The 24,610-nt window shown below is 35.2% G+C and overlaps 2 protein-coding genes across 12 annotated transcripts in view; both read left to right on the plus strand.

Annotated features, from left to right (window-relative positions):
• NUDT9 (nudix hydrolase 9) overlaps positions 1 to 12,096 on the plus strand; it is a 31,245-nt gene extending 19,149 nt beyond the window's left edge. For 2 of the 3 annotated variants that reach the window (XM_082391758.1, XM_082391760.1), the window contains exons 5-8: positions 3,826 to 3,937; positions 5,571 to 5,717; positions 7,286 to 7,370; positions 11,583 to 12,096. In XM_082391758.1, coding sequence (XP_082247884.1) covers positions 3,826 to 3,937; positions 5,571 to 5,717; positions 7,286 to 7,370; positions 11,583 to 11,761 — 523 coding nt within the window. In that variant the 3' untranslated portion in view covers positions 11,762 to 12,096. Of the gene's footprint in view, positions 1 to 3,825; positions 3,938 to 5,570; positions 5,718 to 7,285; positions 7,371 to 9,065; positions 9,144 to 11,582 lie in introns of those variants that run through there. The other variant, XM_082391759.1, reaches the window with a different exon arrangement.
• Positions 12,097 to 14,817: 2,721 nt separating this feature from the next.
• The window catches only part of DMP1 (dentin matrix acidic phosphoprotein 1), a 138,110-nt gene continuing 128,317 nt past the window's right edge, over positions 14,818 to 24,610 (plus strand). For 6 of the 9 annotated variants that reach the window (XM_082391734.1, XM_082391730.1, XM_082391733.1 and 3 more), the window contains exons 1-3: positions 14,818 to 15,350; positions 20,427 to 20,501; positions 21,985 to 22,147. The gene's annotated coding sequence lies outside the window, so the exon portion shown is untranslated. The remainder of the gene's footprint in view (positions 15,351 to 20,426; positions 20,502 to 21,984; positions 22,148 to 24,610) is intronic. The other 3 variants (XM_082391737.1, XM_082391738.1, XM_082391736.1) reach the window with 3 other exon arrangements.

Genomic DNA, 24,610 nt, shown 5'->3' on the forward strand with positions numbered 1-24,610 from the left:
TGCATATATTATTAACTGATGAGTCCCTCCAAATAGATGAGTGGCAGTAGAAATGGAAGGAAGAGAAGAATGAAGGATGTTGAAGAAAGAATCAACAAGATTAAATGAATTGTTAAAAATATTGCTTACTCCAGGTACTCTGCTAGGTGCTATTATTAGTTTTTACATTTGTTTCTCACAGGAACTCCTCAAGGTAGGTATTAACATATCTATTTTATAGTTCTGAAAGAGGAGATTTACTGAGGTTAAGTGACTTGCCTAAATCTTGTAGATCTGAAATTTGAAACAGGGGTATTTGGCTCCAAATATTGTGCTTTCTCTTTTATACCAGTATTTCACTAATGAATAATCATAAGAATCACACAGGCACTTTTAAAGCAAAGATTCTATCCCCTTTTCTTCCAGGTACTTCATGACGCAAAATAGCATTGAATCATGCAGAATTTCACAAACTTTCTTGTTCAGAATCCCCAGGGAAAGTGTTAAATTTTTAGATTCCCAGATACCTCTCCTAGAGACTTCCCACATATAATGGGGAGTTATCAGAAGTTCCTGTATATCTTTTAAAGTTGAAATGAGAGGGGAAGTGTTCATATATTATTGTGAATAAACTCGGGTCAAAAGTTAATGGTGGTATGATTTTCTTTCCTGTTTTGGTTAGAAACAGGAAGGTGTGGACCATCAGAAGTAGGGAGGGAATATCAATCGTACATAGGAATATCATTAGCATTTAATAAATGTTCATGAGGCTCACTAGTTAAAATGATATATTATTTCTGTTGTATCAAGAAATTTTGTTTTGAATTTAGTGACAATGTATTTGGTACTAACAGAAACATAACAAGAAACTACTCTGTTTAAAATCCTTAAATGAGTCCATTGAGGATAAAATCTGAGAACGTAAACGTGATATGCAAGCTTTTCATCATCTGTGTGGTCCTGCCTTTTCGCCCAGCAGCATCTCTCTCTATTCAGCTTCTCTTCCCGGTGCTCTAGCCATGACGGCCGGCTGGCTGGCTGTCTGAGAAGCAGAGGCTCTGTGTTAGTCTTTGTTTTCCCAGCTCCTTGCACGTGAGGTGTAGTAGGTGCTAGTAAACATTTGTGAGTGGACAGAACCATCATTTGCCACCTTCTCCCTCCTCCTACCTAATTAGTGTAAATTCTGTTTGTTTAATTTAAGTAAAATAGTATAGTGATTAAGAGTGCAGATTCTGGAACCAGATTGCCTGGGTTCAAATCTTGGTTTACACAACTTTTTTCCTCTGCAACCTCAGGCAAGTTATCTACTTCTCTGCGCCTCATTTTCCACATCTGTAAAATAAAAACAATAATACAGCTACTTTATAGGCTGGTTTTGAGGCTTAAATGGATAAATACATTAAAGCACAACAGTATCAGGTCCATAATAAGTGCTATATAAATGACTTTTAAAAAGTAAAGGCTAAAAAAAAAAAAAAAAGTAAAGGTAAAATGTGTCTTTTCTCCATTTTCACTGTCTCTGCCTTCAGTCCTGTCCTCATCGTCTTGTACCTGGACCATGGTAACAGTCTTCTAGCTGGTTTTCTTGCCTCCAGCCTTGCTTCCCTCCAAACCAACTTCCAAACTTTTGTCAAAGTGAGTGAGCTTTCTAAAATACAAATTGCTAATGGCTTTTTCCCTGCTTAAAAAACATTCTCTGGCTCTCTAAGCGGATGAATTTGATGAATTCTTTGCATACTTCTCCAGCCTCACCATCTATCTTTCCCTCACTGATGCTTATGTTGCCACATATACTTTCAGTTTCTTGAATACATTATTTTACTTTATAATTTTGTTTCCTCTCTCTGGCATCCTTAAAAACAGATGTTGTCTTCTTATACCAATTATTCTTTCATTTCTATTTACTGTACTCATCAAGCTGTCACTCTTGTAGTTTACTCACATACATGTCTAGCTCCACTGCTAGACTATGAACTCTTTTGGGGGGGAATTATGGGTTAGATATGGTATTCACCAACAATATAAAGAAATCTGGGCACTCATATCTAAACTACTATATTAAAAAAATTTTTTTTAACATCTTTATTGGAGTATAATTGCTTTACAATGTTGTGTTAGTTTCTGCTGTATAACAAAGTGAATCAGCTATATACGTATACATATATCCCCATATCCCCTCCCTCTTGCATCTCCCTCCCACCCTCCCTCTCCCCCCGCTCTAGGTGGTCACAAAGCACCGAGCTGATCTCCCTGTGCTATGCAGCTGCTTCCCACCAGCTATCTATTTTACATTTGGTAGTGTATATATGTCAATGTCACTCTCTCACTTCGTCCCAGCTTACCCTTCCACCCCACCCGTGTCCTAAAGTCCATTCTCTACGTCTTTATATCTGTCCTGCCCCTAGGTTCATCAGAACCTTTTTTTTTTTTTTTAGATTCCATATATATGTGTTAGCATACGGTATTTGTTTTTCTCTTTCTGACTTACTTCACTCTGTATGACAGACTCTAGGTCCATCTACCTCACTACAAATAACTCAATTTCGTTTCTTTTTATGGCTGAGTAATATTCCATTGTATATATGTGCCACATCTTCTTTATCCATTCATCTGTCGATGGACACTTAGGTTGCTTCCATGTCCTGGCTATTGTAAATAGAGCTGCAATGAACATTTTGGTACATAACTCTTTTTGAATTATGGTTTTCTCAGGGTATATGCCCAGTAGTCGGATTGCTGGGTGATATGGTAGTTCTATTTTTAGTTTTTAAGGAACCTCCATACTGTTCTCCATAGTGGCTGTATCAATTTATGTTCCCACCAATAGTGCAAGAGGGTTCCCTTTTCTCCACACCCTCTCCAGCATTTATTGTTTGTAGATTTTTTGATGATGGCCATTCTGACCAGTGTGAGGTGATACTTCATTGTACTTTTGATTTGCATTTCTCTAGTGATTAGTGATGTTGAACATCCTTTCATGTGTTTGTTGGCAATCTGTATATCTTCTTTGGAGAAATGTCTATTTAGGTCTTCTAAACTAGTATATTTTATTGAGTCTCATGCAGATTGATGATTAGATCATAGGCTTTCTTTTTTGGTTTAGTACTGGAAGTTCAAAATCTTTATCTTTGCCTAAGGGACTATTAAAACTATTCTTAAAATTCGGCAGGAGGAGGTAGATGTGGTGGGTGTAGGGAAAGAGAAGGGGAGATTTATCAACATCTTTGTGAAGGAGGCTGTGGTTAGAAAAAGCACATTCTGAAATTAACGTTGCCTCGATGCTTTAAAAAAATGCAATTCAATTTGAAATATAAAATTAAATTAAAGGATAGTGTGAGCCTGCTTTTATCAAAAGCAGGGATAAAGATTGAGAAGCACTTTTCTTGAGACCAGCTGAACCTGTATCATATAATCTGCTTTTCTGAAAACGTAGGGCGAACTGTTAAAAGCAAATATTACAGATCTTTTTCACTACTTAAAATTCTTAAAAAGGATCCTTGGATTAAAAAAAAAAAACTTTTATGACCTTTCTTTTAAATTCTGTTCTGCTTTTAATTTTCTTTGATAAATTTTACTTTAAGTAGTAAAAACTTTATATCTTGAATTTTTATTATGGAGACTATAATATCCTTTATGGAAAGTAGACATTTGTCTTGGTTTGTAACAGTGCTAAATAAAGAATATTTTTAATACAAAACAGTATTTCTTTATAAAACTAGCTGATTTGAGGTTAATTTATATATACTATGTTATAAAGAAAAATTATCTTTATAGCTTTGTCTTAAGCTTGAAATAGAACCTTGGTCTTTGTTCTAAATCAGTTATGACCTTACATTACTGTTATAGGTGGAAAAGGGACAGAAGTGGAAATAGAATTACCCATCCCATTTCTGGGAAAAACATCTTACAGTTTGTTGCAATAAAAAGGAAAGACTGTGGAGAATGGGCAATCCCAGGGGTAAGCATTAAAATTAAGTCAAATCAGTGTTGTAAGTTCTTTTTAGTTGCTTTATTTACTACAAGGTTATTGTGTATGGATCTTTTCTACCTCATTTATTCTCCGTTCCTCCCCAGTAATTCTTTTGCAATGAAGTATCACTGTCAATGACAAATGTAGGATAATACAACAAAGCTGTTAGAATCTGAGTCTAATTCTAAAACCCTTGGGAAAGAACATGGCCTTTGGAGTTAGACCTGGGCTTGTGTTTTGACCTTTCCACTTTGAGCTGAGTGATATGGAGTTCAGACCTTTGTTTTAAAAATAATCATATATATTTCACAGGATTATTAGAGATAGCATATAAAGTACCTGGTATTGTAGATACTCACTAATGTTGGGTTTCATCTCAGAACTCAACACCTACTCCAAGCCCAAGGTAAGATTTTTAGTATTTTTAAAAAGATAACACTATTACTGTTCCTTGTAGTTTTTTGAGTTTTCATAATATCATCAGGAAGAGTATACTTCTATTGGGTTCATGTCAGTAGTATATTGCAAGGGGCTTTTAAGAATGTGTATGTGTTCAGTAGTGGGTTTTATATTTTATGCCATATTGTGAAATGGAGATAGTTTGATGAGAGGATGGCTCTTTATATACACATTCTCCTATCTGCAGGAATGGCTTTTTTTCTTTGTAGGGTAAAATGGAATGAAAATGAAGGTTGTAGCTGACTGTGACAAAAGCTTAGGCTAGTCATAAGAGCCAAATAGTCAAACTTCACTCAGTGCCGAATGCAGAATACAATGATATCATCACAGGATCTTATATTTTTATGGTCATTTGAAATTCTGATCAGTCAGGGAACTGTTGTCGTTAATATAACTTTGAGAGTCGTTGATCTACTCAGTATATTTTGAGCATCTGCCTTTTGTCAGCTAATATTTTAGCCATTGAGGATACAGCAGAGCAACATAAACAAACATCCTCGTCTTCTTGGTGCTCACGCTCCAGTGAGGGAGACAGATAATATAACATCAGCAAGTTACTGTCATGTTAGAAGGTGATAAATATCAATATTAAGAAAAAAACTAAAGCAAGGAAGGGGATTAGGAAGTGTTCGAGAGTTTGCAATTTTCGATAGGGTGGTTAGAGAAGGTCTCCTGAGAAGGTGACATTTGAGTAAAGATCTGAAGGAGGTGAACGAGTGAACCATGTGTATATCTGGGGAAAGCATCTTGGGCAGAAGTCATAGCAGGTACAAAGGCCTTAAGGTTGGGATATGTCTGGCACATCCTAGGAACATTGAGGAGGTCAGTTTGGCTGGAATGGAATGACCAATGGGGAAAGTATCAATTTGCTGTATTCTTTCTTGCCTCCATCCCTTCCTTCCATAGCTTGACTTTGGAAGATACCAGGAAAGGAATCTGACTGGCTCAGTTGACCGTAGGCTAACTTTGGACTAATTACTATGGTTGAGTATATGGGATACGCTGCTAAGCTGCTTCTACTAGAAACAGATGATTTAGAGAAGAACATATCACAGAAGATTATGGGCAGATACAGCAATATATGTCCACTGCATCACTCAGTAAATATCTGTTGATTGAATTAAAGCTTATTACTTTTTTTAAACAAAAATGTGACTCTTAGGGAATGGTGGATCCAGGAGAGAAGATGAGTGCCACACTGAAAAGAGAATTTGGTGAGGAAGCTCTCAACTCCTTACAGAAATCTGGTGCTGAAAAGAGAGAATTAGAGGAAAAGTTGCACAAGCTCTTCAGCCAGGAACATCTAGTGGTAAGAAATGAAGATTTCCAGGAAGGATTTAGTCCTGGGGATTAATGAAAATTACTTAAAGTTCACCTGGAAATCTGGTAGATCATTTTCTCAATAAAGTGAAATACTTGTATATTTGAAATACACGTTCATAAAAACAAATTAAATTGTAGTAGCTCTTCACTGTAAATAGATTTCTACTTAAATTTTTATAGTCCAACTTTAGGCCAGTTACATCATTTATTATAATACATTTTTTCCTCTTAATTTTTCTTTAGGTTTGAGCTAATGTGACACTGAGTTCACCCATCTAACGGAAAATCTTTTCTTTTTTAAAAAATTTGCATGAATTCAGCTTTTTTGAAAGGACATTTACATTTTAAATTATGTTATTCAGAGTTTTTCTTGTTCATACCCATTTAAGTCTCATGGCTGTTTTGTCTACATAACCTTTGTGATTTAAAAAAAATCACTTTATAAGGTATATGTGCACTAATAATAAGGAAAAGGGTAGATTTTCTCTTCTGTTTTATTGGCTTTTCTTTGAATTGCTTTGTTTTCTTTCTAGAATTAGGATTTCTTAATTATTTATCTATCAATATGCTGTCTGGGTTTCGGGTCACATTTGTGTTAGATGGCTACATCCAAATCTTTTCACGTATTAATAGCTTAAATATTAGTCTTTACTAACCTTATTTATAGATTTTTAACTAGAAGAATCTATCTTTGTATGTCTAAAACTATAATCACAGAAGTTATTAAAACAGAAAAATACTTACAGTCTTAAAAAAAATCATATGGCCCAAATATGACCATTCTCAAATTCTGAAATTGGAGTCTGAGGTGTTGAGGGTTTTATGAATTTTAAAGCTGCCTTAAAATGTTCTTGAGAATATTGTTCCCTGGGAAATTTATTTATTTATTTAAAAAAATATTTTATTCTTTTGATGCTATTGTAAATGGAATTGTTTTCTTAATTTCTTTTTTAAAAAAATATTTATTTATTTAATTTATTTATTCGCTTGCGCTGGGTCTTAGTTGCGGTTCACGGGCTCCTTAGTTGTGGCATGTGAACTCTTAGTTGCAGCATGCATGTGGGATCTAGTTCCCTGACCAGGAATTGAACCCGGGCCCCCTGCATTGGAAGCGTGGAGTCTTAACCGCTGCGCCACCAGGGAAGTCCCTGTTTTCTTAATTTCATTTTCACATCTACTATTTTTTGGCCGAGCTGCGCGGCTTGTGGGATCTTAGTTCCCCGACCAGGGATTGAACCTGAGCTCTGGCAGTGAAAGCACTGAGTCCTAACCACTGGACCATCAGGGAATTCCCTCCCTGGGAAATGTAAAACAAGCGTATGGAATGCTGCATTAAAGGTCCTGTAATATTTACGTTTCTTTTTTTTGTGATAAAAAGCACATAACATATAATTTGCCATCTTAACCATTTTTAAGTGTACAATTCACTAATGTTAATTAAATGTGCATTGTTTGCAACAGGATATTTCTGATTCTAATGAAGGTAGCATGCTCTTCTCTACCCATTCCTATTCACCCTACACTTTTTTTCGGTCTGTCTCCTTTTAAAAATAGATATATAAAGGTTATGTTGATGATCCTCGAAACACTGATAATGCATGGATGGAGACAGAAGCTGTGAATTACCATGATGAAACAGGTAATTTTACTTATGTTTATTAAGCTAACTGAATTAGAGGATCCAGTTTAAGTGAAGCAGACTACTGGGGCACAATTAAATCTGGACTATTTTAGCATTTTAAGTCAATCAACTACTGGTTATAGGATTATATTTGTATGAAAGCAGATTGTTTATATTAAAAGAATACGTAGAAGAAAGCTTTAAAAGTGTTACCAGTAACTAATATCCTTTAATCCATTGGTAGCATATAAAATTAAGGTTAAATTTATAGACTAAAATTACGTGCCTTAAAGTTGTCAAGTTGTTTGTATGACTCCATTTGTGTAAAATAAAAACAAAAGCAACTGGAGATTTGGGTAGGAAGTATGGCTGTGGTAAAGGAAATGGGATTTATATCTGTCTTAGTGTTTGAAATAATTTTATAAGAGCATGCATTATTAAAATACAAAACAATACCAAAAAAATTCCAAGTACTGAAAAAATTTTAAATGAATGTTTTTTTTCTGGTCAATGGATTTAAAAATTTTAGGGGGTGGGTGGGAATCTGCTATCTTAAAAATTAATTATGATTTTAACATACATTGAATGGCTGGCTTCTTTTGAAACATATTTTATTGCTGAATTGGATGACATTTTAAATATTTTGTTTTCATCTGTAGCATAATGAAATGAGGGTACCATGTCAGAGAACTGAATGTTCCACTCATGGCTCCTTTCTAAGTTGTATTGTTGCAGGAAAAATAGGGCCCGAGTGGATGGTCATGTCCCAGGTCTCAGGCGAGTCCCTGGGACGGGCTGCCAAGTAAGGGTCCTTGGCTTCATGCGGGAAGGAATACAAGAGCAAGCCGAGTGAAAGCAGATTTATTCAGGGTGATACACCCTCCATAGACAGAGCGTGGGCCATCTCAGAAGGCAAGCGGCCTCAAAATATGGGACATTTAGTTTTTATGGGCTGGGTAATTTCATAGGCTAATGAGTGGGGGGATTATTCCAGCTATTTTGGGGAAGGGGTGGGGATTTCCAAGAATTGGGTCACCACCCACTTTTTTCCTTTTATGGTCTGCCTCGGAACTGTTATGGCACCTGTGGGTGTGTCATTTAGTGTGCTGATGTATTACAATGAGCGTATACTGAGGCTCAAGATCTAGTGGAAGTGGAATCATCCGCCATCTTGGACCTAGTTGGCTCTAACCAGTTTATGTAGTGTCGCAATGGTTTTGTCATTCTTTTAAAGGTTGTGCCCTGCCCCCTTCCTGTCTCAGTATAACCTTGGGCAAATCACATATTCTCTTGGACTCAGTTTTTTCCTTACAAAATGGGCTGGAACTAGAAGATCTGTCACTTTTACGTTCTTGCTGAACTTCGGAAAACTCCCAGCACCAATTTCATTACTTCCAAACAACAACTCTAGCCACAGTATTCGGATAACTCATCCTGGTATTGAGAACTCAAATATTTCAGAAGGAGGAGCATGCAAATATAATTTACAAGCAGGTCTCTACAACTTAAGTACGGATAAATTTGTTAGCTGTTTATTTTTGGACTTAAAAAACTATGACTGACCCTCTAGAGGTTGATGTTATAGTGTTTGAGTTGTTCAAATCACTGTTTTCACTGTTTTATTTTCTCTCTGAACTTAAAAAAAATTTTGTGGTCTGATAATTCCAAATCTCTGCTATATCTGAGTCTGATTCTGATGTTTTGTCTCTTCAGACTGTGCTTTTTGCCTCGTAGCATGCCTTCTAGTTTTTTTGAAAGGTGAACATGATGTATCCAGTAAAAGAGACTGAGGTAAATAGATCTTTAGTGTGAGGTCTTATGTTTAGTTGACTAGGAGTTAGGCTGTACTTATTATTTGCTGTAATTGTAGGTGTCAGAGGCTAAAATTTCCTCCCGTGCTTTTGTTTTCGTCTCTTCTGTTGTCTTTGGGTTTCTTTAGAGACTACTTAAATAAGGTCTGAGCCAGGCAGTTCTTTCAGCTACACTCCCTGTTATTTTATGGAATCCCTGTTGCTGTGGGATTTGGAGGGGGTTTGTGGGGTTTTGGAGGAGAATCATAGGAGAACCCAATGATTAGGTCTTAGTTTTTCAGTGAGCCTGGGCCCCTGGGCTGTGACTTTCACTGCGGCTTCTCAGCTTCTTCCTTCCACCCTCAACGCTCCTTAGGTGAGACAGGAAGGCTAGAGTTGGGTATTTCCCTTCCCCCAGGCTGGTTAGGACTGGTGAAATAGTTTTCCTTAAGGGCAGAATGCTGTCTTATTTCAGAATGGTTACTTTTCCCCTCTCCCTGCTGCAAGCAAGTGGGGGTTTTTCTTGTCTTTACCCTGAGAACCTGGTGGCATTCCTGAAAGTGTGACCCTCCCACCCCAAGACTGTGCCTCCAGGAGATTTTCTCTCTCAAGCTAGTTCACAGATCACTTTCCAAAAATTAGTCAGTTACCTTTTAAATGTTTCTACCACTTGCTAGCTCCAGAGGTGGGATTCTGTTCCTGGTAAGTTGTGATTCTCTGTATTTGCCTGTCTCTCCAGTTTTCAGGGTGGCATTGTGCCCGGTGACCTCAATTCTCTGATGGATCCAAAAAGAGTTGTTGATTTTCAGTTTGTTCAGATTTTTTTTGTGTGAAGATGGGAGTGATGACTTCCAGGCTCTTCACATGTCAGACTATAAACTTTAAACTTTTTAGAATTCTGTTTTGTGTAATTTATTAGGTGACCAGAAGGGGAGGATGCTTTTCAGACATTATTGGATCTGATAAAGAGCATGTTAGACGACACTGTTATTTAGATTATCAGATATTTTAATTTAACTTTTAGATTCAGGTTTACTTCTTAATTCTCGTTCTCCATTGAAAATTGGATGTTGTAGTTGCTGTGAGATACACAAAGGGCTGTCATTTTAGCACTGGGATTTAGAAACCTGTTACGCTGAAATATTCAATTGATTCTTTTCTTTTAAGAAACAGCTTTATTATTTTATTATTTTAAAGGTAATCATTATAAAGATAAAGGATGTAGTGTTTATTATGAGTTATTTAGAAAATAGGTGACATAAAGCGGAAAAAATTTTAAAGCACCAGTTATTTCATTTCCCAAAGATACCACTGTTAGCATTTTGATTTATCTTTTTCCAGATTTTATATAGCTGTTTTTAAAATAAAGACGGGCTCACACTGTACATTCTGTTTTGTTACTTGAATTTTCACTTAAAAATATATTATGGACATATTTCCATATCAGCATTTATAGAACGGCTTCACTTTTAATGGGAGTGCATTGTGTAGCTGTCTTATCATTTATTTAATAATCTGTGCCCTCTAGATGGAAAGGTCGGTTATGTCCCTTTTTCTCTTTTTGGTTATAAATAATGTTGCCTTGAATACTTCAGTAGCCTTGTCTTTTTATTTCCTTAGGATAAATCCTTTGAAGTGGAATTGCTGGGTTGTTTATTGTATCCCCAGTGCCTAGTACAGAGTCTGGTGCATAAGAGGCACTCTGATATTTTTTGAATGAATGCTCATCAAAGAGGATTTGCTTTTTAAAAGCTCTTGATAAACATTGCCAAATTGTCCTACAGAAATATGCCATTTAGATTGCCAACAGTGATTGAAAGCATTTGTTTTAAATTTTTGATAATTATAAATATTTTAATAAATATATTTATATGTATTTATAAATATAACTCTAAATATTTTTTTGAATTTTATTTTATTTTTTTATACAGCAGGTTCTTATTAGTTCTCTATTTTACATATATTAGTGTATACATGTCAATCCCAATCTCCCAATTCATCCCACCACCACCTCATCCCCCAACTAAATATTTTATTTTATGGTTTCTGGTTTGGTGTCATACTTGGAAAAGTCCACTTACCTTAAGACTCTAAAGTGAGTCATCAATAATTGTTTTCTTTCATTTTTTTTTAACATTGAAATCTGTAATCCTTCTGGAATTTTGATGTGAGTTTTCATGTTTATTTAATGTGAACTCTCTCTTTTTTTTTAAGGGTAATATTTTTACTTTTTAAAGAGAAAAGCTTTCTTACTGGTACCGTCACTTAAAATTTGGACATCTGGGAAATTTGGAATATTCTAGCTTTTAATTCACTTGGCCACTTAATATAATGATGATTTAAGATTGTTATAGTAATAATACTTGAAGATACAGAATTATGCTGAAAAAGAAATGAATAAATTACTTTTTCTTGATGATGTTTTTTCTTTGGTAACCAGGTGAGATAATGGATAACCTTACCTTAGAAGCTGGAGATGATGCTGGAAAAGTGAAATGGGTGGACATGAGTGATAAACTCAAGCTTTACGCTAGTCACTCTCAATTCATCCAACTTGTGGCAGAGAAACGAGATGCCCACTGGAGTGAGGACTCTGAAACCGACTGCCGTGGGTTATAGCTCGCAATCTCCGTGTAAGCCCCATGGCAGCAAAGGGACATGTGCTGAAAAGAGGGCAGCATCACAGAACTCATATATCAAAAGGGCAGGGTAGATCACTTGCGAAGTATTTTATTCACTTTCAAAATGATTTGCATTTAGAAGGTTTTGCATCAGAATAAAATTAGCAAATACGGTGAAACAGAACACAGAATTTTCTGCTTTCCAGTCAAAAGAGCTATAAATAATCATATTTTGTATGCATTTTATTTAAGCATGGCTTAAACCAAATTTAACAACTGATGCTCTTTGAAGAATCAGAATCTAAATAAAGGTAAATTTCTGTTCAGCCATAACTTCTGCTTTCCATGTAGTTCTTGTTTGTCATTTTTTTTTTTCCCCATTGATCTTCTGAGGTCTGAAGGATGTTCCTGTCACATCAAGCTTCTTTCAGAAGAGCACCGATCACCGTTGTTTAATCTGATTTATCTTTAAATTATTTGCTTTGCATTTTGCTTTACATGATCTTGTTGAAGCTGCTTTCAAAAGTGGAAGCCTGATGTATTCTTGCCTTTAGAGTTGTGAGTTTTATGAGGAAATTTCATTCACTCTTAGTTGGTAAGGGTCAAGATCAGCGAACAAGAGCTCATGTTCTCATTTCCAAGAATTCTGAATTAAAAAAATGTACGCAGGAAATTAGTAATTTCAATTGCTATATGCATTTCACTCTACTGTAACTGTATGTGCCATAAATGAATTAAAAATAGATGTTCAGAAAGGAACTGAAATCAGAGACAGAGGAGGTCTTTGGGAGTTTTGGTGTCTTTTGTTAGGAAGAGATTGTTAAAGACTGACATAGGTTTTTGAGAGACTCACTATTAACATTGTAATTCCCAGAGGAAAGGAAAGAGTTGGTGTTCCACGTGTTCTTGGAAGCAGGGAAGAGGAAGGAAAATAACACTGCCTTGTCGCATGTGTATCACATTCTGGCCAAGATATCCATTGGGAAAGTCTCATGATACTAATTCCTGTCAGCCTGAGGCAGGGACTGTCATAATTCTATCTTCCAGTTGGACTACAGGTGGGGCATCTGAAGAAAAGGAGGGTTAGGGGATAGAGACATGGTTGTTTCCTTCAGATATTTGAAAAGAGTATTATGCTTACTCTGTAGCTAGAGGACAGAACTAGGGCTGAGGTAAATCAATCGAAAAGGTGTTCTTTGTTTTTTGTTTTCTCTCCCCCCAACCCCGAGTTAGTGTCAAAACTCCTTTGGGGTAAATTTGCACTGAACTGACAGGAGGCTTTTTTCCCCTTAGTGTGACTATAAGTTTTGCTGAGAAACATTAGAATGTGTGATTTCAGGATGCTGCCTCGAACCTCTCTGGAAGAGTTATAAGGTTTATGTGCAGTATTAATTTTCTGAAATCCATAAAATCCTGGTCCTTGGGTACGTAACAAGGGACTTGTACTTGACAAGAATGATCTGCTCATTGGGTGAGGGGTAGGATAACCTTGTCCCAGCATGAAAGAGTCTGATTCTACGTTTACTGTTAGGTAGGAAGAAATTGCTTCTTCCTGGCATGGAATAGAATTCTCTAAAATTGAAACTACTTACAGAAGCTCCTGAGAAAGTTTGAGCAGTTGCCTAAAGAATGACATTTACTTATGTTTTAATAGTTTTGACACATCTAACCTGACATTAGTAAAGATATTATGTTATGAAAATTTTATTTAAAGAAAGAATGACTAAAGCACATGATCCGCAGATAATCAATTTTTTTGTGTCATTTTGTAGTTTTCATTGGAACATTTACAAAGTGTGCAAAATGATAAAACTACTATACCCTATAGATAGGGTAGAAGTAGATAATCTTCTAACTGTAAGTATCCAGCACCATCTATAATAGAAAAAAACCAGATTAAAATTTTAGTTGAAGACATTTCTGGAGGAATATCTGCTCCTGTATCACTAGGTGATATTGCCTTCATATTTACTTTTCTTATATTTCGGATATAAGGAATATTTTTGGTTTTTTTTTTTTAGAGACAGTTGAAACAGTGATTGATAGATACCATTTATTGAATATCTACGTTGTATCACTTAATCCTCACAACAATCCTGTGAAGTTAGGTGGTATTATTCCTATTTCACAGATGAAAATGATATTTAGAAAGGTTGCCCCAAGGTTTATTCAGTAAGCAACAGAGCTGGATTTTGAATCCTGGTCTGCAGGGTTCCAGAGCCAATTCTCTGTCTGCTGTATTCCCTACTAAGTTTATGAAGCTTTTATGATTTCTTACTTTAAGTTTGTAGTTTGGAAGATTCTATATTACTTAAGCAATACTCATGTTATCCATAGTAATACGTTTATGGTTTGTGACTTGAAGTTTAAGGGCCACATCTGATTTGGCTAGCCTTGTTGAACTTGTTTACATAATTTTGGCCCAGAGACAATTTATTGATAATATCTTAACCTAAGGATGAGCGGCTGCAATCAGTGTGTCTTGCCTGCAGGTGTTCTTGAGATTTGAAAGCATTTCCAACTCAAATAGAAGCAAGGTACTAAACATGCTAAAGAGGGCACCTAAAATTTCTAACCACTTTTAGAGGCTAAATGCTACTCTGTCTTACAGTATGAGGACTTATGATGGTTGCTGTTATTTTCTAAAATATTTGTGAAGTTTTAATAAATAAATTGATTTCAAAACACATCATTTGAAGAAAGCACTTGTAATTAATTTGGTCTTGTTTACACCTCCTTTAATCATATTACTAACTTACCAATATGGGCACAATCTGAAGCTGTTAAACTCTTAGGATAGAAGTATTTAAAAATGTATAATAATGCTCAAAAGATATTTGGAGATTTTACTAACCGTATATAACTTCTGACATAGTAGTAAGAGAATTATTTCTGCCAAAATAAACAATACAGATTATAGTTACTATATGAAGGTATTTTTGCCATATTTTTTCTTTGCCTCCATCCATGTCTCCCATATTATGTTTATTTAATGTTGATGGATTAGTATGGGTACAATCATGTAATGTTGGGAGGTAGCAAATAATGTGGTTCTTTTATACCTAAATGCTGAGAAATTGAACCATCAACTGTCTTTTCTGCAACATAGAGCTTAATTTCTCCCACTTCACCCTTGATGGGCTGGTAAGAGCATTTGAATTGGTAAGAAACACAGAATAAGCACTTGAGGGCAATGAAACTTTTCAGAAGGAAAACTTGCGTGAAATCCAATTTCTTTCTCAAAATTAGGATTGAGAATATTTTGATTCATCAGCTACTCTCAAGGTAGGTTAAAATAAATACACACTGTCTATAATTTTAATTGACATTAATTCAGATATTTTAAAAAGGAATATACCTTTTTGATCTCTCTCTCTCTTTTGTATATATTTTAGATGAAAGCAAACTTGGGTGAGAGTCAAAGCAGAAGTCTCAAGGTTTGTAGCCTTTCCATCAAGAGAGCTGATGCTTTTGTGTTAAGGAGACTTATTGCCTTGAGATGAGAGCATTTCTAGATTTGGAAGTTTCACAGCAGGCTTTTCTCACTGTTCGCTATGAATAGTTCGTAAGCCAAAAGTAAGCTTGAGGTAAAATTTACTGTTTGAAATTTCTTAACCTAATTTCTGTAAACTGAAATTTTGTCAAATGCTATGGGCATTATGAAAAGAATACATTTTTAGACCTGCAGGAATTCTGATCTAAAGATTTTGGAGGAGGGACTTCCCTGGTGGTCCAGTGGTTAAGACTCCATGCTTCTAATGCAGGGGGCGCAGGTTTGATCCCTGGTCAGGGAACTAAGATCCCACATGCAGCATGGCGCAGCCAGAAAAAAAAAAAAAAAAAAGATCTTGGAGGAAATCGAGTTTATAACTCATGAGCTTTAATTTGGGTAAATCACTTGGGTTCCATTCTGCCATATGGTTTTATGGTTCAGAAGAATTATTCTTACCTTTTCTGAGATTAAATGTCACTTGCTTTTATCAATATAACCATAGCAAAAAAGTTCTACCCCAAAGAAGCCCTAGATATTAAAAAAAATTAATAAGATACTATCTTCAGTCCATTAGGTAGATTTGTAGTTTATAATAGCTTAAAAATTAATGTGGACTTACCCCAAGTTGGTTCAAAAGAGAAATGATTAACTGTGAAAGAAGAAAAATCAATGATCAGTGATATCAATGGGTTTACCTTTTAGCTTATTTTTAACTTAGTACATATATAAGCTAAAATACTTTCTATATGAAAATCTTTGTTTTTATTGAAAAATTAATTCCATTTTTACTGCTTTGTGTTTTATTTACATGAGGTAAGATTTTTAAATGAATATGCAATATTTAGATTTAAATTCCCTTAATTCACAGAAATATTTTCTTGTAACTGCCTTGTAATGGTAGTCACTATATCTGAAATATAGAAAATTGATGTGAATGATTGAGAAACTCACTGTAAACACTTCCATACAAGTGCTATCTTTCTTAAATTATGTGAATTCCCTCTGTGAATGATACTTGAACCAAAATTTTAGGACAGCTATGACTTTGCTTCGAGGGTTTACTTACACAAGCAATTTCACTGGTTAAGTATTGCTTTATAGCTTTCATGTGGTCCTGTTTTAAGAGACTGGCAGCTTGCTCAAGGAATTGACCACTGTGTCAACAAGGTGAATCCCTCTATTTGTAGAGCTGTCCATCCCAGCACGTATGCAAGAATATGTAAGCTAAACACTGTCCTGCTTGTTCTCAGGCAAGAACAATTGCCCTGAGGTAGCATTTGTTCCTTTAGGGTGCGTTTTCCTGCTTCTTGGTTTAATCACAATCACTGGGAGAAAAAACTTCTCATCACTGTGAAGATATGGCAGTTCTATAGGTTATTCTGTCAGGATCCTTTCTGGATGGCTTGTGGCCAACAGCACTTTCAATAAAGTTCAGAAAAATAAAGTGTAAATAGGTATTAAGTATTCAGATTTGGTAATTTGAATGAGTCATATGTCTGAGGAGTCAGTATTTTCCCTGGAAGAGACTTTGGAGGTAAATGAATACATATACCCAAGGTCACAGAGCTAATTTAATTTTAAAGATGAGCTTACAATCTAGGCTTTCCCACCACAGGCCAGGGCTCTTTTAGCCATGTTTTGATGTAAAAATGAACTTGCTAATTTTGTAATCATCAATAATTAATTATTGACGGTAGTTTCCTAAAACATTTTTAGAATATCTATTCATATTCATATATATAATGCATTCTAATTAAAAGATGCTAGAATTTTTACAATTTGTCATTTGGAAATGGACTATAGAATCTCTTAAACAGAGTGGATTGTGGGAAGAACACTAGCTATTTTTTTTTTTTTTTTTAACACTAGTTATTTGAACTTGACTTAGGTTTTTTTTCTTTTTTGACTCTGGTTCTTATTTAGTTTGACCTTAAAGTTTCTGGCACACTTAAATATTCTTCAAGGTGATTGATTGACTTTAAATAATCTGTAGTGAAGAATCCTGAAAATTTTTACCTCAGGCACACAATGGTTTAGGCCTAACTTTTTAGGCCTAACTTTTTGACATTTTTACGAATACTGCAGGTCTCTTGAGATACAATCAACTGTAAAGTGTACCATTTAGTTAATGATGAATCTTAAAGAAAAAGGAGATTCTAGGTTAAATGCATCTGTTGTGAGATGTATCTTGATTTCAGAAAATGTTTAAGTGTGAAAAGTATATGGGAAATGAAATTTTTAGTGTTCTCTTTTGTAACTCCCTTCAAGTATTTCTCCTGTGTTTTTATAAACTAATATTCTGAATAACATATATCAATAAAGGGCCTTGTTAAATAGTTGAATTATGTGCAGTTCAGTAAAAAAAATTATCTGTTGGGATTTAGATTTGATCATCTTTAATGTATTATGCATTTATGCTAGTGCTTCATTAGTGAAGAAATAAACTAGTCTATTTCAGCTCTGCTAAAGTAATTTATTCTGTAACTCTTAAGTCTTTTAAGACTCTTCACCTTCATCCTTATCAATGATAGAAGAGGTTGTTTTGTCAATTTATAGTTTGGATGAGTTGAATAAATGAATATAGAACTGTGTGCATGTATCAAGTTAGTTATTTTGGCTTTGAATTTAACAGCTGTTCTTAATTTTGTTTCCAAATGAATTGGACTAATAAATACAGTAACTTTTCTGATGAACTGGCTCACCTTAAATGGAGTGTCGAATGTAATATTTTTGTAAACTTTATAGATTAACAGAGCAGTATTTACCACTATACGATCATTAAGTGTCAGGACCTAGAAAAAAGGAAATACAATCAAATAATCAAGGAGTTGTAACTCAGTGTTTTATCTATCTTTTCTATGTTATATATTTTCTGTTAGCTTGATTAATGAAAACATGCTTTTTAGAATTCTTAGCATTTATAAACAGTAAGAGTCACATTCGCTAATATTTAAGTACCCCTCCACCCTTTAGTACCCACCCACCCCCTTCAAACCTACTATCTCAGGAAACATGAGTCCACATTTCTGTGTGTGTGTGTGTGTGGACTCCAAACGTAGCAGGGACTTCTTGGAAAGATAATTAAACTCATGCTTACGAGGTTGGAAAAAAGACTGTATTTGGGAATCCCTTTTTTTTTTTTTCTGGCTGCACCACGTGGCTTGCGGGATCTTAGTTCCCTGACCAAGGATCAAACCCAGGCCCGGCAGTGAAAGCCACTGGACCGCCAGGGAATTCCCAGGGATCACTTCTTTATGAAAAAAAACTTTAATAATATCATCTCCTATAATTGTAACCGAAGTATCATTTAAAAATTTAGAATTAATATGCTATGTTACACTCTATTTTTTTGCTTGTGACTGAGTCAGTCTTGTTCTATGTAATTTCCCCTCATTCACTAAAATCCTGTCAAAAGTAAAATTCAAATAATCCTTTTATACCTTGACCATAACCTTAAATCTAGTTCAAAGGCTTCTGGGACAGATTCCATTTCAGTAAGAATGAATTTTCCCCCCATTAATAGCAAATATAAGTGAAAAATTTTAGACGTGAAATGGGCTTCATGAATCATTCATTTTCACTATTTTATAATTCTAAAGGGAAGTAAGACACAAAGGAGTTTAAGATTATTCCAAAGTGTTAAATGACAGAGCTTGCATCCCCAGATTATTTGACTTCAAATGCTTTTCTACTGGTCTCCTGGGTTCCCTCCACATGATCAAGGAAAGTTTCAGGTCTCAGGTTTCAAGGATATATGAGATTTTTACATTAAATGACTCAAATCAGACAAAATATCAATCACTAATTGTCCCCAAAGGAGAATAATAACCATTATTTTTGGTATCAGCTTCCTTTCCAAATAAATCTAAAGAATTTTCAAGTTTTTGTTTTGTATTCATTTAAATACTTTCTTAAAGGAAACTTTAAGTATAATTACCTGATTTGGATTATTAGGAAATGGAAAAGGAATTGGAATCTACACAAAGGAGGAAAAAAGTGAATTGTGAATAAAATAAGGTGGAACATTTTGTTTTAGCTTTTTTTCTCATATATTCATTTACTCATCCCTCCATCCATCCATCCCTCCATCCATCAGTATTTATTGAGCAATTAATTACGTGCTCTCAGGGAGTTCACCTTCTAGTTGATGGAGATTAGATTCTAGTGAATTTCAAATCATGTTTTTCTTTCAAGAAGTATGCTTATTTTGCTTAATTAGTCAAACCTAAAGCCTAGGAATCTGTCTTATGTGTCGATAGTTCTTGCAAATCCTTCAGTTTTTCTACAGTAAGCCATCTTTGCCTGATTTTTAATACTATTCTGCCATCTGGTGGAAGGAGGAGCTTCTGTTTCAAATACTAGTGATTCTTTTTATTGCCACAAAAATTTACATAATTTTAAGCATAAGACGTTAGTAGCAATTCCTAAATTCTAATTATAAACCAAGACTCCAGAATTTTGCGTTAATTTACAAATTAACGCAAAATCCAAATCTTATGGATTTCAGAAAAAGTAAAGAACCAACGCACCTAACCCTGACTAGAACCAAAATAATTAGCAATTAATTATAAATGCAAGAACTTAGAAATGTAGTGTCTAACAGTCAGTCAGGCCATGTGAAAACATTAAAGGGAAAGAATGTTCCATTGAGGACCGTAACTTTAGTGACAATTTCTAAAAGACTTTAAGTTGAGAAGTAAACAGTTTGAAATTAAATATAAGCAAAGGGAAGGTGTTTCGTTACACTTAGATATAAAAACAAAAACTATGCAAAATTGTGTTCATATTTTAAAACTTTTAGATGATAGACAAGAAGTTAAACAAGATGCTATTTTAAAATGTGTATGAACTTTTCAAAACATCATTGCCTAAATACTGTTTATTTAACATGTCCCAACCTGTGTGGCAGCCTCATTGCCCTGGTCATCCTTTCCCCAAGTTGCCATGTCCTTCTCAGCACTTGCTGTTCGCTCTGCCTGGAACGCCCCTCCCACTTCTCAGGACCTGGCTTGGCTTCCCCTCCTCTGTTATGAACTCTTTGACACATAGCCTAAGTCAGCTGGTTTTGTATTTGCGTCTAGAAGCACTTACCGAATTACATTGTTTTTTCATTTATAAATCTCTCTTCCTCATCAGATTGTGAACTTATTTATACTTCTTGTTTTTCCAGGACTCACTGTAGACCCCATTATTTGGCAGACACTCAGTAAATATTAACCAAATGAATGCTGTCTGTACCAAAAAGGTAACTCTATTATGTATTTTAACATTGTTCTGGCCTTTATTAAAAAGATATTATAAGAATTCAGATATTAGGAGAGATTGGAGAGGGTACAAGAAGAGCAAAATAATTATATTGTTTGACCTGTGGAAAAAAGCTAGAGAGAGCTGGGGAAAAAACTTTAGAGGAAAGAAAGCAGCAAGGCTATTTACAAAAAGAAAAAGAACAGGTAATATAGAAAAAGGTTAGCATTCCCTTCATGAAGAGTAACTAAGCTCATTATAGTCGGGGTAATTCAGTGTAAACGTCTTTTTGATAGCAAGTGTAGAGAGAGATTGGAAGAAGTCACTGAAGTTTTAGAGGGAAAGTTGCTCCTCCTTTGTCACACTTCACCACAAGCTATGCAGGGAGGGTAGTGTGAATAGCTGATGCCTGGTGGCCTCTTATATTTCTGTGTCAAAACTTGGAAAATGTTATAACCATCATCCAACTAATAAATACTTTTTGCAGTTTGAGATTCCCCAAACCCATGCTTACCAGGGGCAATTGTGGAGGTGGGAGAAATGGGATCTGAGGAAAAATTAGTGGTCCTTGTGGTGCGTAAAAGTTAAATCTCTATAATAAGAAACATGATGTCAGTCATTCCAAACATTTGAAAACTTTTAAAATGATGAACATGTCATTTGAAAATACAACCAGAAGTTTACCTGACCACTGGAACTTCCTCCAGATTGTTCAAGCTTGTAAAACAATAACAGCAACAAGGTAAAGCAACATATGGCAATACGTTATTCATTACAAAGGGATTTTATTCTAAATGAGAACAGGTAACAAGCCACTATTGAGCATTATACTCATCAGTGATGCGGCTGTCCTTCTGGAATAAAAAGCAGTTGAGTCTAACAGGGAAAAGTGGAATTAATTTTGTCCAGTGATTTAGAACTTGTACTTTTTACCTTTAAACTTATTTCCAAAGAATGCTTTCTCTTTTTCTTTTACATTTTGTAAGATTAATTACATATTGCATGCCTCTTCATCTTCAAATCAATAGTGTCCTCAGTTTAATTCTCAGCATTTATCAGTTCAAAGTGGAGAGAGCATGGAAGTGTAAATTTAAAGTTTGTATCCCCAGGTACAGATTTTGAAAGCTCCCTCACTTCTTTGAAGGCTCCTTTGTTACAAAATGTTTAGGGGACAGGTGTTCCTGCCTACTAGGTACCCTACCTAGTCAGACTATAATAAGCAGAGCTTAAACTCATAGATCTCATTCGTATAGATGGGGACGCATGTCTATAATCAACATGAGATAGTTTGGGGTAAGGGTATTGTAAATGATACTCAATTCAAACTGCCTAATTAAGATTTAGGTCACTGTGGAATACTTGCTCTATATTGCTAAGTTTATTCGAGAGCTTCCTATGTTCCAGTTAGGACTCTTTAAGTGCATTAGATGCATTTTTATCATCCTTGCACAATTCTGAGGTAGTTCTTACAACTCATTTTACAGGCTGGGAAGCCATGGGTTTGTTCCTCACTGAAGGTCATGCAGCTTCAAATAGCATGTAGAGCTGGGATTTGTGCTGGGAAGACCCTTGGGCTGAAGAAGAGTGGTAAATTCCTGGTTCTACAGCTTTCCTGGAGTCCACTTTCCTCTTCTGTGAACTGAAAAGGTAAAGGTAATGCTTTCTAGCCTGGAAATACTATGTCTCTAGAATGGAAATGGAGTGGAAAACTGAGGAACAGTACTCACAGGGGTGGGCAGAGCAGTGGCAGTGATCAAAAGGCCAGCAAGGATAAGAAATTTCATTCTGAAGGAGGAGCCTGGAATTGAAGGGTTAGGAGATCATTTTTTGTTTTTTCTAAGTCTTATTCCCATTATAAATAGACTGTTTAGTTAGAGGTGTTGAATAGTGGTCAGACTAAATTCTGTCTCTTGATCCAGGTTTTGTAAACCTACATCAGTGCTTTAAAAACAGTGTTTAGGGGCTTCCCTGGTGGTCCAGGGGTTAAGACTCCACGCTCCCAATGCAGGAGGCCCGGGGTTTGATCCCTGATCAGGGAACTAGATCCCACATGCATGCCGCAACTAAGAGTTCCCATGCCGCAACTAAAGATCCTGCATGCTGCAGCGAAGATCCCGTGTGCCACAACTACCGAAAAATAAAAAAGATCCCACATGCCACAACTAAAAAGATTCCACATGCCGCCGTGAAGATCCCGCATGCAGCATCAAAGATCCCGTGTGCCACGACTAAGGCCCAGCGCAGCCAAATAAATAAATAAATGAATAAATAAACAAATATTTCTTTTAAAAACCACCTGTCTTTAGACAAGACATGCATTCTGTGGCTCATAACATTGCATATACTTACTACTCTTCCTTGTAATCTCACAGTTCAACCTGTACTCTTTGGTCCCTGAAGTTATTTGAACTTGTGATCTCGACCCACAAATCTTCAAACAACAATGTCGTATCATACTTAGGATCGGAGATATAACACCACTGGCTCAAGTGAGATTTCTTATGTAATATACAAGTAAATCCACCTTGAGCTTCTACCCACCATGAGATCTACCAGGTCTTCACATGGTCTGGGTGCTGTTACTGACAATTGCAATTTCTCAAGAAGGAAATGATATAGGAAAAATCTTGAAAGGCATAATGGATTGGTAGAGAATAAACACAGTATGAATAAATTCAATGAAGCAAATCAATGTGATCTTTACTGGCCAGCTGATTCTGAAAGCAAAGCTTTATATGGCCTTAAATTACATTTAATTCAAATGAACTTACCTTAGGAGTTTCAAACTAAATCACTGTACTCTGGAATTGAATATTGGAAGAAAAATAAATTTCATCATATTCCTTTTAAGATTTGTCCCCATCATCTGAAGAAAGTCATATCCCTTTATAAGTCACTCTTCAACTATTTTATACATATGTATTTGAAATTCAACTCTGATTTATCTTCAGGCTATTTCATTTTGCCTGAAATTAGGCAGCTTATCTCCCTTTCCCTTTTTCATGTTTCTTATTTGTATTTTTCTTCCTTCTGGATTCAAACCCTTGGCTTTATTTCTTCCTTTGATAAATGAACCTATTCATTAAATTATCCAAAACAATACTTTTACCTAGTGCGATAGAATCAGTCCAAATTATACTGTGTCTTTTCAATTACCTTTGCTTCAAATGGTCCTTGGGCAACAAATTCAAAGAGCAGTGTGATCTAGAATCTCTATGCCCATCTCGTATTTAAGCGATATTACTAATGCCTTTGTGCTCATGGGTAATACGAGTCACAGAATTTGATGCAAAATTGAATAATTGGTTTTAGACTAGGAACACCAACTTCTAAAGTATTTCAGTTACACAGAGATAGATAGGCTTAAAGACCGATTACTGAGAAATAACTTCATCTCCTTGGTTGGGATTAGAGTAATGTCTTTACTGCAAACAACTCACAATTAAAAATTATGACCACTAAGAATATTAAAGTGCTTTTACAATATATCATCCAGGGCAGCTATACATGTGGAAGTCTTAACTAATAGAAAAATTTAAGGTTCTAAAACTTTCTATTATTAAATAATATTTTTATTTCAAAATGAAAATTATTTTCAAATAAAACAGTTTTAGTGAATCGGTAGTGTCCTCAGCATTAAAATCACTTTTCACTATTCCAAAACACTTAAAGTATTTAAAACATTAAACATAGTAATTTAGGTCTAATTAATGCCTCCAAATTTAATTTCACTATTCCGAACAAATGTACAATTAGAAACGTGGTTTCGAATTAGTTAGGACCTCCCATGACATTTCTTTGCAAGTACACGTAAAAACATTCTGAATTTTGTAATAATTCTTAAAATTATTTCTGTAGTTGGAAGAAATTATAAATAATGCTTAATTAGATTTTAATTAATCAAATTGAACTTAATTATTTACACATGACCTGGTGTGATGTGGTCTGGTTAAGAACAAGTGACTCACTGAGCTAAGAAAAGACAATACAGTGTAAAAGATAAAATACAATTTTGAAATTAATCAGAGATTATTCTGATAAAAAACAAACTCTTCCATAAGTGTCTTTAAGATAAAATTCCTAGGGGCATATTCTTTAAGTGACTATCAC

The sequence above is a fragment of the Balaenoptera borealis genome (assembly GCF_965194805.1).
Source record: "Balaenoptera borealis genome assembly, chromosome: 4".
Lineage (NCBI taxonomy): Eukaryota > Metazoa > Chordata > Mammalia > Artiodactyla > Balaenopteridae > Balaenoptera > Balaenoptera borealis.